This window comes from Bufo bufo, chromosome 10 (genome assembly GCF_905171765.1).
Source record: "Bufo bufo chromosome 10, aBufBuf1.1, whole genome shotgun sequence".
NCBI lineage: Eukaryota > Metazoa > Chordata > Amphibia > Anura > Bufonidae > Bufo > Bufo bufo.
The window spans coordinates 35,622,787-35,638,357 of record NC_053398.1 but is presented as its reverse complement, the minus strand read 5'-3'; the positions used below and the strand labels follow the sequence as shown (position 1 = coordinate 35,638,357).

The window sequence follows — 15,571 nt, the reverse complement described above, 5'->3', positions numbered from 1 at the left end:
GAGTACATTTTGTAAAAATGTGGGTCACTGAATTCTGGTCAGACACTGGAGCGGCAAAATCCTCATATTGTTCCAGGAGAGGCTCCGCAACAGGACAAAGGAGAGTCTGTTTCTTGATCCACCACTTATAGTACTGCACCCCTAAAGGGGTTTTCTGGGGCTTCCTTAGGTTATTCTGTGTACAAGAATCACAAACTGCTTAAAGGGTTTTTCCAGGACTTAGGATAGGTCATGAATCTCAGATCTTTGGAGGTCTGACATCTGCAACCCCAACCGATCAGATGTTTTTGAAAGCCACTGGGAGCTATGCAATGGACAGAAGCAGAAGGTTCCATCCCCTTTGTAGTTTTTGGTGCCAGCCAGCGGCTTAGCTATAGGGAGTGCAGAGGGAGCATTCGCTACCGGGTCCAGGAGCCTAAAGGGGCCCAAAGACCCTTGTGCAATATAAGAAGACATCTGTATTATAGAAAGTGCACGCAAGTCAAGTTACACCTCTGGCTGGAGGGAAGGGGTTAGATCAAGAATTTGGCATTGGGGGGGGGGGGGGGGGGGATGTGCCATTTTAATTTTTGCCTCAGGCAGCATGAAGGCTATGTGCTCCCCTGCCCCTGGCCACAAGGCACTGAGGGAAGGGGTGTCTAGTTTCCTGACAGCTCATAAACACTTATTTTGAAGGCAATACCTCAGTTTTACCAGCAAGACTGTGCAGATCTTGAGCAGTCTTTTGCCACACCATGCGTTCTTACTTTGATAGAGCAGCTTACAGATATGATTTACTCATTGAAGCACACAAGGACAGGTGACAGATATTTGAGAATGCAATTTTCTAACTTCTAGCCACAGTCCCAACATCTACTAGTCCCTGCCGTAAGGTCTACTAGTAGAACACAATCCACTATTTGGCCATCACTGGTCTACACTCTAAAGACCAAGCATCTGACATAAATGAATCACGTTATTATACGCAATGCAGAGTAATGAGGAGTAAATAGATCTATACATCAGGAGGCCCAAACCAGCTCATGTGAAGACTATAAGTGGCCATACTCATTAGATTAATGTTGCGAAAACCCAACAAATTTGGCGGAACCGACCCACAATCGAATGTGTATGAAATGTTTGGCTCATTTTCGATAGGCATAGGTTGGGGGGGATAAAGTATTGGATATGTTGAGTTTCTACATGCCTGGACCCTTGCTTTTTAAAGATGATAACCTACCACCAGAGGTGTCTGGCACCTTATTCCTCTCTCCCTTATACTTTCTTGGACTAATAACAGCAGGTGAGCAAAGGGCAAAGCATGCAGCGTGAGAAGGGGTCTTGCTTCTGCCAAAAGTTACAGCAGCATAAGGTGAAAGAGTCTTTCTACCTCAAGTACGTTGCAAAAGTGACATGGTTGCGCTGGTTGTGCCACACATTACCTTATGGGGGTGTGCAAGAAAGCAAGACCAAGCCAATAAAGGGCGTTGGGGCCCGAATATCACTGCAGAACAGGTCTGACGTAAAGTCCCTGGCTAGGGACAAGGAGTGGCTATCACCATGGCTGTGACCAGAAGATGGCTGTGTATGACGTTGGTGGCCCACACAACCATAGAAGGAGAGAAAATCTTATGCTCACAAGCCTGTGACGGAGGTGGACTGCAGTGATTCAGTAGCCTGAGTCATAGAGGGGCAGCTGCAGAGAGTGAGTGTGGGAAGAGAGGGATTCTCCATCCCGCAAGTGTGCCACCGATGAGACCGCTACAGATAAAACAGCAGCAGTTATGACAGCTACCAACGAGCTGCTATGGAAGTAGAGGTAGTCTCCCTGCCCACTAGTGTGCAAGGAGAGAGGAGACCCCAGCTTAAGAACTTGAGTCCTGAGACAAGTAGCACTGCCTATGAAGCAGGAAGGTCTCCGTCGGGGCTAGTGATGGAGTTAATAAACTGTATATAGTTACAAGACTGTACATGTAAGAAACCATAACTGTCAAGTGTGATATGCCCTCATAATCAGAGTCTGTTTTTATGTGCCTCTGTCTGCCTTATTATAAGTTCCTGCTCAAGGGGTAGGCCGAGCCTCTCTCCACTATTTACACTTTTTGCGTAGGATTTCGAACAGCAGCCACGGCAATTGAAGTGGCTACAGACCACTCAGGATCTGGCCAAAAATAGGCTAATGAATGGATGGGTGCCATCTTTTTTCGGAGTAAAAGCTTGCCACAGGGGGTGAGCACTGAGAAAGACCTGCTGCAGCAGGTGAGCAAAGGGCAGAGTATGCAGAGGGAGGAGGAGTTGCAAAAGTGGCACGACTGCCTCCACCTGCCTTATTTTCATGCAAACCAGTTCTTTCTGTCGGGTCAGGCCTAGGCTCTCCCCACACTTTACTGTCTCTTAATACCATCTATTTTCCAAAGACAGTTCAGTTTAACAACAATTCAAACCTTCAACTCATTAAAAAATATGTTACCTTGGCATTATGATCAATAGAGAGGGTAAGTCAACTCCTCCCTCTATGTGGGTCATCTCACTCTACACATGGTATAAATGCCAGATACATTTTCCCCCTTCAGTTGAACCACCTTCCTGTCCCAGCTCTTTAACTTCCTCTTTGTTTGGACTTTTAGCACAGCAGACAGTCTTAAGGCTTAAAGGGGTTTTCTGGGATTTTCATATTGATGGCCTATCCTCAGGATAGGTCATCAATATAATATTGGTAGGGTCCGACTCCCGACACCCCCCACCAATCAGAAAGCTCACTGGAGTTCTGGAGAGTTCCGCTGCCTCCTCACAGCTTACCGTGCACAACGCCGTCCACTGGATAGAGCCTGCACTTGGGATCGCGGCTCAGCCCCATTCATTTGAATAAGGCCTCATGCACACGACCGTTGTGTGCACCCGAGGCCGTTATTCCGTTTTCCGTGATTTTCTGCGGACCCATTGACTTTCAATGGATCCGTTGAAAACTCGCAAAATGCACCGTTGTACATCCGCGTCCGTGATCCGTGTTTCCTGTCCGTCAAAAAAATAGGACCTGTCCTATTTTTTTTAAGGACAACAATTCAAGTCAATGGGTCCGTGAAAAAACACGGATGCACACAAGATTGTCATCCGCGTCCGTCATCCGTGTCCGTAGGCTACTTTCACACAGAGGGATCCGCTGATCCGTCTGCATAAAAGCTTTTTAGATCTGAGTTTTCACGAAGTGAAAACTCAGATCCGACAGTATATTCTAACACAGAGGCGTTCCCATAGTGATGGGGACGCTTCAAGTTAGAATATACTACGAACTGTGTACATGACTGCCCCCTGCTGCCTGGCAGCACACGATCTCTTTCAGGGGGCTGTGATCCGCACAATTAACCCCTCAGGTGCCGCACCTGAGGGGTTAATTGTGCGTATCATAGCCCCCTGTAAGAGATCAGGTGCTGCCAGGCAGGAGGGGGCAGACCACTCCCTCCCAGTTTTAAATTCATTGGTGGCCAGTGCGGCCCCCCCTCCCTCCCCTGTATTTAACTCATTGGTGGCCAGTGCGGCCTCCCCTCTCCCCCCCCTAATTAAAATCACCTTCCCCCATCATTGGTGGCCAGTGCGGCCTCCCCCCCCTAATTATAATCACCCCCCCCTATCATTGGTGGCCAGTGCGGCCTCCCCTCTCCCCCCCCCTAATTAAAATCACCTTCCCCCATCATTGGTGGCAGCGGAGAGTTCCGATCGGAGTCCCAATTTAATCGCTGGGGCTCCGATCGGTTACCATGGAAGCCAAGACGCTACTGCAGTCCTGGCTGCCATGGTTACTTTGCAATAGAAGCATTATACTTACCTGCGATGTCTGTGACCGGCCGGGTGCTCCTCCTACTGGTAAGTGACAGGTCTGAGCTATAAGCAATGCGCCGCACAGACCTGTCACTTACCAGTAGGAGGAGCGCCCGGCCGGTCACAGACATCGCAGGTAAGTATAATGCTTCTATTGCTAAGTAACCATGGCAGCCAGGACTGCAGTAGCATCTTGGCTGCCATGGTAACCGATCGGAGCCCCAGCGATTAAACTGGGACTCCGATCGGAACTCTCCGCTGCCACCAATGATGGGGGAAGGTGATTTTAATTAGGTGGGGGGGAGAGGGGAGGCCGCACTGGCCACCAATGAATATAATACTGGGGAGAGAGGGGGGCCGCACTGGCCACCAATAAGTTAAATACAGGGATGGGAGGGGGGGACGCACTGGCCACCAATGAGTTAAATACAGGGGAGGGAGGGGGGGCCGCACTGGCCACCAATGAATTTAAAACTGGGGAGGGAGGGGGTCTGCCCCCTCCTGCCTGACAGCACCTGATCTCTTACAGGGGGCTATGATACGCACAATTAACCCCTCAGGTGCGGCACCTGAGGGGTTAATTGTGCGGATCACAGCCCCCTGTAAGAGATCGGGTGCTGCCAGGCAGCAGGGGGCAGTTATTACACAGTTCTCAGTATATTCTAACTTGAAGCGTCCCCATCACTATGGGAACGCCTCTGTGTTAGAATATACTGTCGGATCTGAGTTTCACGATCTAACTCAAATCCGATGGTATATTCTAACATAGAGGCGTTCCCATGGTGATGGGGACGCTTCAAGTTAAAATATAACATCGGATTGGAGAAAACTCAGATCCGATGGTATAATAGGGACTCCTGAATTTACATTGAAAGTCAATGGGGGACGGATCCGTTTGCAATTGCACCATTTTGTGTCAACGTCAAACGGATCCGTCCCCATTGACTTGCATTGTAAGTTAGGACGGATCCGTTTGGCTCCGCACAGCCAGGCGGACACCAAAATGACTTTTTCCTTCATGTCCGTGGATCCTCCAAAAATCTAGGAAGACCCATGGAAGAAAAAACGGTCACGGATCACGGAACAACGGAAATCCGTTTTGCAGACCGCAAAAAAAAACGGTCGTGTGCATGAGGCCTAAGACTGAGCTGCTCCGAGGCCACATGACTGATGAACATGATGTCAATGGCCCAGGAAGAGGCCTAAGCGCCTTACCCTCTTCGTACTGCAAATCGATGGGGGTGCTGGGAGTCGGACCCCCACCGATCAGGATCATCAATATCAAAACCCTGGAAAACCTCTTTAACTCTCTCTGTCACACCATCACTGCGACCAGAAAAGGAAAGGGATTAGAGACTCAGTTAGAGCATCACGCATTAAACTAATCAATGCAATGCTCTTCTGTGGGCATCTTTCTATCTGGGCCTACCAAGAGATCAATAGAGCTGTCATACTGTCATCCCAATTCTACACCTACTGTTATAACGAGGATTACCTTGCAGATAACATCTTCCCCTCACAGCAGTAGTAAACTGTCGATAGATTACCTAGCTCTGTAGGAGGTCTTATCATTTGACTGCTACAGTCAGTATGTCATTGTCAATGGCATAGTCTGCCAAAATGAGAAATAAAAACGGCCAAAACATTTAATAAATACCCATTTCTGATAGAAGTGTCGCTTTAAGGCCTCCTGCACACGACCATATGTCTTTTTCAGTATTTTGCGGTTTGCAAAAAAACGGATCAGCAAAAAATACGGATGACATCCGTGTGCATTCCGTTTTTTGCGGAACGGAACATCTGGCCCTTAAAAGAACAGTACTATCCTTGTCCGTTGTGCGGACAATAGTAGGACATGTTTTATCTTTGTACGGAACGGAAATACTGAAATACGGAAACGGAAAGCATACGGAGAACCTTCCATTTTTTTTTTTTTGCAGATCCATTGAAATGAATGGCTCTGTGTATGGTCCGTATACGGAACGCAAAAAAAACAGAACGTAAATGGAAAAAAAAAATGTTCGTGTGCAGGAGGCCTAAGGGGTATTCCAGCCACAAGCACTTAACAGGTCAGATCAATTAAAATGTTGAGACCTCCACCAGTCTCTAAATGCCCCAGATCAATGGAAGGAAGCACGCGTGTCCAACCGCCGCTCCATTTACTCCTCCTTGCCGCAACTGTACCGCAGGGTGGAGTCGCCCCCCCCCCCAACCTGCCATATATGACCTATCCAGACCGCGGTCTCTGCAGTGTCTAGACATCCCGCTCTGGAACCACTTTCAGCTCGGGCTAGTATATGAGGGTCCTGACTGGTGGACCACCCTCTAAATAGGGCACAGGGCATTTAAAAAAAAAAAAACAACCCATGTAATTAGTAACAGCTCAACCTACACCTATACATTGGGCAATTCCCTAATATTGCTGCAGAATATAAGAGGCCATAGACATCAGCATCCGCAGGGCGGGGGTGCGGACCTCCATCCCCCCTCTTGTTACCTTGCTCTATTATTGGACTGCTGTTCTGTGGTATATTAGGGAATTGCTGTTTAGGCTATTTCCTCAGCGACCGTACATCAGATTTCCTATGGCTAGCACTGGATAAATGAGTGACAGAGGTGTAAGGGAGCGTGCCAGGTCAGTGACAGTGGCTGTGGGTGGCACAAGGCTTCTGCAGATCCCAGATTACTCCTGCCATCACCTTGGACTGCAGTCACAGCGCCCCCTACCACGCTCGGCGGTACTGCACCCACCCTGTTCTATCGTTCTTCAGCATCTCCACCATCAGCAGCTGCCTGTTAACCCCTCCTGCTCCAAGCTCCAGTATATATCCCAGTGCCCTCTCCTCACCCTTGCTGCACTGGCTAAGCCTCCCCCTTGTCGGGGGTGTGAGCTGGCTCCCCCCCAGCTCAGAGGGATAACTCCCTCACGTCCCTCAGCTTCGAAAGATCCAGCAGGGCCAATGAGGAGGAGGCTGCCCCTGGTCCCCGGCCACTGATTGGTCCTCCCTCTCTGCTGATTGCCCTGGAAACCCTAAACAGGGGAGAGGAGGGAGAGGAGGGAGAGGAGGATGCTGTGGAGGAGGAGGAGGGACAGCTCGTAGCCGGCTACATGTGGAGCTGCCGGGGCTGAGAGAGCTGAGAGGAAGCCTCGGGGTGAGTGCTACAGCAGGTGGGGGGCAATAATGAGGGGGGCAGGGGCAAGTGGGGGTGCAGGATGCAGCTGTCCTATTATAGAGGATGCAGGTGTCATCTGAAATATACAGGGAGGATATAAAGGTAATAATATACAGGCTGTAGGTGCAGGGTAATGGGACATAGTGTATAGCGAATATAGATGATGGAGGTGTAATATACAATATAATGTACAACTGTAATAATATACAGGATATAAGTGCAGTATAATATATAATAGATAACTGTAATAATATAGAGGATATAAGTGCAGTATACAATATACAGCTGGGATATAGAGGATATGCTGTACCCACACTATATACAACTGTAATATAAAGTATATAACATATAGATAGTATAACTGTAACATAAAACATACAGCTGTAATATAAAGGATATAACATACAGTATAGACAATATGAAATATACAGCTGTAATATTTAGGATGTAAGACGGTATATAGACAATATAACTGTAACATAAAATATACAGCTGTAATATAAAATATGTAACACAGTATATAGATAATATAACTGTAACATAAAAGGTATAGTTATATATTGTTGTAATACAGTATAAGACAATATGACTGTAACAGAATAATATACAGCTGTAAGGTGGGGGATAGGATGTGGTATATAAAGGATACAGCTTTAATAGAGGGCATGGCACAGAGGATATAACTGTACAGTATACACAGGTAGTCTAGCGGAAGTAGCTGTAATATGGCGGATATAGGCGCTGGGTAAATATAGGATCTCGTCAGGAGGCTGTAGGTAGAATATAGTATTGTCATGGATGTTGCTGTGACATAGAAGCCCTGCACAATGTATAGTGTAATATACAGGACACCGGTGCAGCATCCAGCTGGGGAAGGAGACGGTAGGGGTGGGCTATGGATATGAGGTGCACTAGGAGGATCTGCTAATAGTTCTCATCCCACAGAGTGAAGAGGTGGTGGAGAAGAAGAGGGCAGGCTGGCACCAGGTGCCCCCCAGCACGGATCTACCATGGGTAAGGGGGGACAGAATGAAGACAGCTGCAGTTCTGGATGTGTCAAGTCGGAGCCCCGGTACACCTGGGAAGAGGTGCAGAAACACAACACCAAGAGCGACAAGTGGCTGGTGATAGAGCGCAAGGTGTACAACATCAGTGACTGGGTGAGGAGGCACCCGGGGGGCAATCGGGTCATCAGCCACTATGCTGGAGAGGACGCCTCGGTGAGTGCCCTGCGCTGTGCCCACACTGACAATCACCCCATGTACTGGAGTGCCAGCCCACATGCCTGCTGTTATCATGTATTATCTATCTAATAGTAGAGGAATGAGGCAGCCCTGTGAAATAGGTGAAAGGGCGGTGCACCCGCTGTATTCACCCCAAACACCCAGTGCAATTAGGGCTGGATCTATGTATCTATCTCATAACTATCTATTATCTATCTATTATCTATTATCTATGTATTATCTATCTATCTATTATCTATTATCTATCTATCTATCTATTATCTATCTATCTATCTATTATCTATCTATTATCTATTATCTATTATCTATCTATTATCTATCTATTATCTATCTATTATCTATCTATCTATCTATTATCTATTATCTATCTATTATCTATCTATCTATTATCTATCTATCTATGTATCTATTATCTATGTATCTTCTATCTATCTATCTATCTATCTATCTATCTATCTATCTATCTATCTATCTATCTATCTATCTATCTGTCTATCTATCTGTCTATCTATCTATCTGTCTATCTATCCCTTTATCTATCTATCTATCTATCTATCTATCTATCTATCTATCTATCTATTATCTATCTATCTATCTATCTATCTATTATCTATTATCTATCTATCTATCTATATATTATGTATTATCTATCTATCTATCTATTATCTATCTATTCATCCCTTTATCTATCTATCTATCTGTCTATCTATCCCTTTATCTATCTATCTATCTATCTATCTATCTATCTATCTATCCCTTTATCTATCTATCTGTCTATCTATCCCTTTATCTATCTATCTATCTATCTATTATCTATCTATCTATCTATCTATATATTATGTATTATCTATCTATCTATCTATCTATCTATCTATCTATCTATCTATCTATCTATCTATCTATTATCTATCTATTCATCCATCCTTTATCTGTCTCATCTCTATCTACCCGCCTATCTATCTATCTATCTGTCTATCTAGTCATCCATCCATTATCTATGATACATACATTGCACTTCATGTCACATATGGTCTCATTTCTAAGACATCTCGCTCTGTACATTCTGACAACACTTTGCAAGTCACATTTCCCTGAGGAGCGTCCATTGTGCGGTGAGGTGTGTGCTCCCTGGCTGGGGGGGTCTTCTAGTCCTTGTTACCATTGAGGACGCTCATTCATAGTCCCCTCAGTAAGCCGTCATATCTCTATGATGTCACCAGCATGCCGCCCCATCCCTTCCTCTGCTCTATTGTCACACTGGGCCTGGGTTTATAATATCCTTTGTGATTGTGCAGTTGCCTTTTTGTGATCTTTGTGATGTATTTACCGGTGGAATTCATCGTCTAACATTGTGAACTCACAGCAGCCAATCATCATTGCGCAATTCAAGCTAGAAAGCGTAAGCGATTGATTGGCAGATCCGCATGCTGGATTTGTAGGCCCTTGCAATATTCCACCCAGTTGATGGGGAGGGAGGAACACAAAAAGTTTCCATGCACCGAAGGAAAAGGTGAGTGGAAGGAATGTGATAAGAGGAGAAACAGCGCCACTCTTGTCCATAGGTTGCCTCTGGTATTGCATCTCTGTCCGATTAGATTGAATGAGACTACAACATCCAGTACTATACCCAACCGAAGGATATTACAGAATGGACTGCATAACATAGAGATATGTTCGGGAATTGTTTTTAAGCACTTTCCCTAATACATTTGATATGCATTTCCAAAATGTCCGGCCACATTCACACATGGTGTATTTGTTCCACCGCTGAAGGTGAACAGAGTTTTCTGAAACCCTATTGCACAGATTTTAGGGTATACAGCAGTTTTTCAGATCCACAGTAGACCCCGTATTATGGGAATTTTTTCTGGGTTCATCACAGATTTGACCCATTGCCGTGCTATAAATTAGGATTTCACTGTGGATTTCAGGCCGTTTCTATGGTACAAACTTCTGCTGTACGCGAATGCAGCACCAGCTAAGTATCAGGGGAAACGGACTTGCGATGTGGATTTTGAAATCCGCATCATGTCAATTGTGTCTGCAGATCTTCAGCGCAGATTTCACCCTTTGCAATGCACAGGGTGAGATCTGGGGTAAATCCGTTGCCAAATCTGCAAATAAGGGTTTCGGTCACACGATCGGGTTTCTGCATCTAGTTCTGGAAGCCAAAAAAAGGAGTAAATTCAAAAAAGAGGGAGACGTCGTATCTGTCCTTTATACTTTCTCTCCTTTTATGACCCACCTCTGATTTTGGCTTCTAAAACTGCATCAGGAAACCTGACCGCGTGGACATCGTATCCTAAATCGGGAGAGGATTTGGATCTGCATGGAAAATCCCCCTACACTACACTTCTGGACAGTGACAGGACGCTTGCGCAGTTTGATTATAGATATCAATGAGAGAAGGAACCACCTTTCTCTCAGTGTTGAAGGTAGGTAACCCCTCTTCGAACAATTTCCGAGACTTTCTTTCTGTTAGGCCTCATGGACATGACTGTATGTATTCCTAGGGGTCCGCAAAATATATGGCCAGAGCATGGATTTCAGTCGTGTACTGTCTGCACCTGTGCGGCTGTTCTGCAAAATACAGAACTTGTCCTACTCTTCTCTGTTTTGCAGACAAGAATAGGCAGTTGTAGTAGAAAAATGCAGAATGCACGCGGCCAATATCCGTATTTTGCAAATCCGTGATTTGTGGACTGCAAAATAGTTATGGTCATGTGCGTGAGGCCGTATTGAGATAGCTGAGCGACTGTCAATCTTCCATTTTAACATCCACAGGCCCCTGAATGCCTAGTTAGGGCTCATGCACACGCCCGTATTTTGCATCTGTGTCCAATCTGCTTTTTTAGCGGATTGTACGCGGACCTATTCATTTCTATGTTTCTGCAAAAAAAAAAAAACAGATGTCATCCGTGTGCTGTTTGTATTAATATGTCCATTCTGTAAATGTTACATTATAGAACATGTCCTAGTCTGTGTTATAGCATCTATCTATCTATTATCTATCTCATCTCTATCTATCTATTATCTATCTCATCTCTATCTATCTATTATCTATCATCTATCTATCTATCTATCTATCTATCTATCTATCTATCTATCTATCTATCTATCCCATCTCTATCTATCTATTATCTATCATCTATCTAATATCTGTCTATCTATATATCTATCATCTATCTATCTATCTATCTATCTATTTATTATCTATCTATTATCTATCTATCTATCTATTATCTACCTACCTACTGTATATATTTATCTATCTATTCATCCATCCTTTATCTATCCATCCATTCATTATCTATCTCATCTCTATCTACCTATCTATCTCATATCTAGACAAGAATAGACATTTCTAGTAATGAAAATAAGAAAATGCAGATTGCACAGGGAAGGCATCCGTATTTTGCGGACCCGTGGTTTGCGGACACGGTCATGTGAGTTCCAAGTCTTTTACTTCTCCAGCAACCATTAGTAGATTTGATGTTTAGGACTCCCAGGAAGCAGTGGAGCACGGCTTCTATAGTAATCCAGCTTTCCCAGAACCGGGGTCTGTGGTTTCACCCAATCCCTAGCGGTTAAATTCATCTACATCCTTCATAAATTACAAAATTATGCACCACAAATACTAGAATCCTATTGGAGGTAGGTATGATTCATGCCTTGCTCCCACGTCAGCACTGTAATAATACATAAGGAGTGGCCCTTGAAATGTTACCTCATTTCTCTTTTATTTTTAGCTGAGGTCCGAGCAGTGCTGTGTAATTAGTAATGACTGTGGGTATTGTGCCTGGTTACTGTAAATCATTCATGAGCTCCGCATATGAAATATATATGAAATTCCCCTGCTTTGTACTCAACCAAGGTGCAGTATTTGGAGCAGTGAACTATATAAAATATATAAAAACCTCATATATAAACAATATAAAAATGTTTATATTGCTATTTCATTGGTATCATAAGATGCAAAGAAATATTGGGAAAGATTTACTGGTGTGTCAGTCACTCTCCACCAGGGCAGCAGGTGCCACATTCAATAATGTGCAGCATCTCACGGGTTAAAATCCAATGTCAGTGGGGGTGCTGGGTGATTTGGACCTCTATTGATCTGATATTGATAATTAATAACCCGGACAAACCCTTTAAGTAAAATGTGGAATGGAGCTCCTCCGTTTTTGCCAACACATTCGGAAATATGGTGCAGAGGATCCATATAGACCGTATATTGTTTGGCAAATTTTTTATGTATTTCCACCAGGAAATGAAACAAAATGTGTTGTTTAACTCTTTGTTAAACACAATTGATACAAATATGCAACAAACATCTCCATTGCTTCAACCAGTTTTTCCCAAATGTAGTTTAGGCTACTTTCACACTTGCGTTATTGTCTTCCGGCATAGAGTTCCGTCGTCGGGGCTCTATGCCGGAAGAATCCTGATCAGTTTTATCCCCATGCATTCTGAATGGAGAGAAATCCGTTCAGGATGCATCAGGATGTCTTCAGTTCCGGACCGGAACGTTTTTTGGCCGGAGAAAATACCGCAGCATGCTGCGCTTTTTGCTCCGGCCAAAAATCCGGAACACTTGCCGCAAGGCCGGATCCGGAATTAATGCCCATTGAAAGGCATTAATCCGGATCCGGCCTTAAGCTAAACGTTGTTTCGGCGCATTACCGGATCCGAAGTTTAGCTTTTTCTGAATGGTTACCATGGCTCCCAGGACGCTAAAGTCCTGGCAGCCATGGTAAGTGTAGCGGGGAGCAGTGTACTTACCGTCCGTGCGGCTCCCCGGGCGCTCCAGAGTGACGTCAGGGCGCCCCACACGCATGGATGACGTGATCGCATGGATCACGTCACCCATGCGCATGGGGCGCTCTGATGTCATTCTGGAGCGCCCCGGGAGCCGCACGGACGGTAAGTATACCGCTCCCCCGCTCCCCGCTACTACTATGGCAACCAGGACTTTAATAGCGTCCTGGCTGCCATAATAACACTGAATGCATTTTGAAGACGGCTCCGTCTTCAAATGCTTTCAGTTCACTTGCGTTTTTTCCGGATCCGGCGTGTAATTCCGGCAAGTGGAGTACACGACGGATCCGGACAACGCAAGTGTGAAAGAGCCCTTAGGCTAGTTTCACACTCGCGTTTGGTGCGGATCCGTCACGGATCTGCCCAGACGGATCCGTTCAGATAATACAACCGTCTGCATCCGTTCAGAACGGATCCGTTTGTATTACTGTATCTTTAACATAGCCAAAACTGATCAGTCTTGAACACCATTGAAAGTTAATGGAGGACGGATCCGTTTTCTATCGTGCCAGATTGTGTCAGACGGAACGGAGGCAAACTGATGCATTCTGAGCGGATCCTTTTCCATTCAGAATGCATTAGGGCCGAACTGATCCGTTTTGGACCGCGTGTGAGAGCCCTGAACGGATCTCACAAACGGAAAGCCAAAACGCACGTGTGAAAGTAGCCTTAATGAAGATCTATGGGTGCCCCCACCTCTTCAGAGTCCCCATTCCCAGCAAGGTACTGGCTCCACATATGTAGTCACTTCATCAAGGCGCCCCAACGTTTTTAGCTGATTGAATCCTGTAGCATGCATTCACTAGATTTTTTATATCCGGTTCATGGTAAGTGCTTAAATATATGACAATGGTTAGAAATACTATGTGGATCAGGGTACATGTGTAGGAACAATGCCACGGGGGAGGGGCTTGTAAGCTCTAACATAGACAGCTGGCGTTACAAGCGTGTGGGCGTGGCCTGTCTGGGGGCGTGCCTCTGACAGTGGCTCATTGAGGAGAACTGCAGGGCTGAGGTTACTGTAGTTCATACTGGAGCAGGCAACTAGAGATCAGTGCCATGGAGGAGCGAGGGGAAGGTGTGTAGAGAAGGGACTGAAAACAACGTAGCGCCATAACAATATATTACAGAGTGAAAAAGCACACACTGAACAGTGCCAGATGTCTGCGGGCCTCAGTGCCCACTACTCCTTATATAGTACCAACATATTCTATAAACTGGAATGACGTCTCCGACCCCAGTGGGTGTAAGGAGTTGTCCGGATGTTCAATATCGATGACCTATCCTGATCGGTGGGGGTCCGACCCAAGGAACCCCCCCCCCCCCCCCCCCCAATCAGCTATGCTTTGATGCTTTGACCATCTCATTTGCATACAAAAAAATTATGCTATTTTTTTTTTTACAGGATCAACCCTGCCAGGCAGTATGTCTGGTTTACATAGTAACATAGTACATAAGGCCGAAAAAAGACATCTCTCCATCCAGTTCAGCCTGTTATCTGCAAGTTGATCCAGAGGAAGGCAAAAAAAAAACTGTGAGGTAGAAGCCAATTTTCCTCACTTTAGGGGAATAAAAAATTCCTTCCCGACTCCAATCAGGCAATCAGAATAACTCCCTGGATCAGCGACCCCTCTCTAGTAGCTATAGCCTGTAATATTATTACACTCCAGAAATACATCCAGGCCCCTCTTGAATTCCTTTATTGTACTCCCCATCACCACCTCCTCAGGCAGAGAGTTCCATAGTCTCACTGCTCTTACCGTAAAGAATCCTCTTCTATGTTTGTGTACAAACCTTCTTTCCTCCAGACGCAGAGGATGTCCCCTCGTCACAGTCACAGTCCTGGGGATAAATAGATGATGGGATAGATCTCTGTACTGACCCCTGATATATTTATACATAGTAATTAGATCTCCCCTCTGTCGTCTTTTTTCTAAAGTGAATAACCCTAATTTTGATAATCTTTCAGGGTACTGTAGCTGCCCCATTCCAGTTATTACTTTAGTTGCCCTCCTCTGGACCCTCTCCAGCTCTGCTATGTCTGCTTTGTTCACAGGAGCCCAGAACTGTACACAGTCCTCCATGTGTGGTCTGACTAGTGATTTGTAAAGTAGTAGGACTATGTTCTTATCACGGGCATCTATGCCCCTTTTGATGCAACCCATTATCTTATTGGCCTTGGCAGCAGCTGCCTGACACTGGTTTCTACAGCTTAGTTTGCTGTTTATTAAAATTCCTAGATCCTTTTCCATGTCAGTGTTACCGAGTGTTTTATCATTTAGTATGTACGGGTGACTTGCATTATTCCTTCCCATGTGCATAACTTTACATTTGTCAGTGTTAAACCTCATCTTCCACTTATCTGCCCAAGCCTGCAATCTATCCAGATCCCTCTGTAGCAGTATACTGTCCTCTTCAGTGTTAATTACTTTACACAGTTTAGTGTCATCTGCGAAAATGTATACTTTACTGTGCAAGCCTTCTACAAGATCATTAATAAATATATTGAAGAGAATAGGGCCCAATACTGACCCCTGAGG

General features: G+C 45.2%; 1 protein-coding gene across 1 annotated transcript in view; it reads left to right on the top strand.

The window, feature by feature from the left end:
* Nucleotides 1–6,828: 6,828 nt before the first annotated feature.
* The window catches only part of FADS2 (fatty acid desaturase 2), a 31,034-nt gene continuing 22,291 nt past the window's right edge, over nucleotides 6,829–15,571 (top strand). Inside the window, exons 1-2 of the mRNA XM_040410718.1 lie at nucleotides 6,829–6,948; nucleotides 7,915–8,189. Coding sequence (XP_040266652.1) covers nucleotides 7,980–8,189 — 210 coding nt within the window. The 5' untranslated portion in view covers nucleotides 6,829–6,948; nucleotides 7,915–7,979. The remainder of the gene's footprint in view (nucleotides 6,949–7,914; nucleotides 8,190–15,571) is intronic.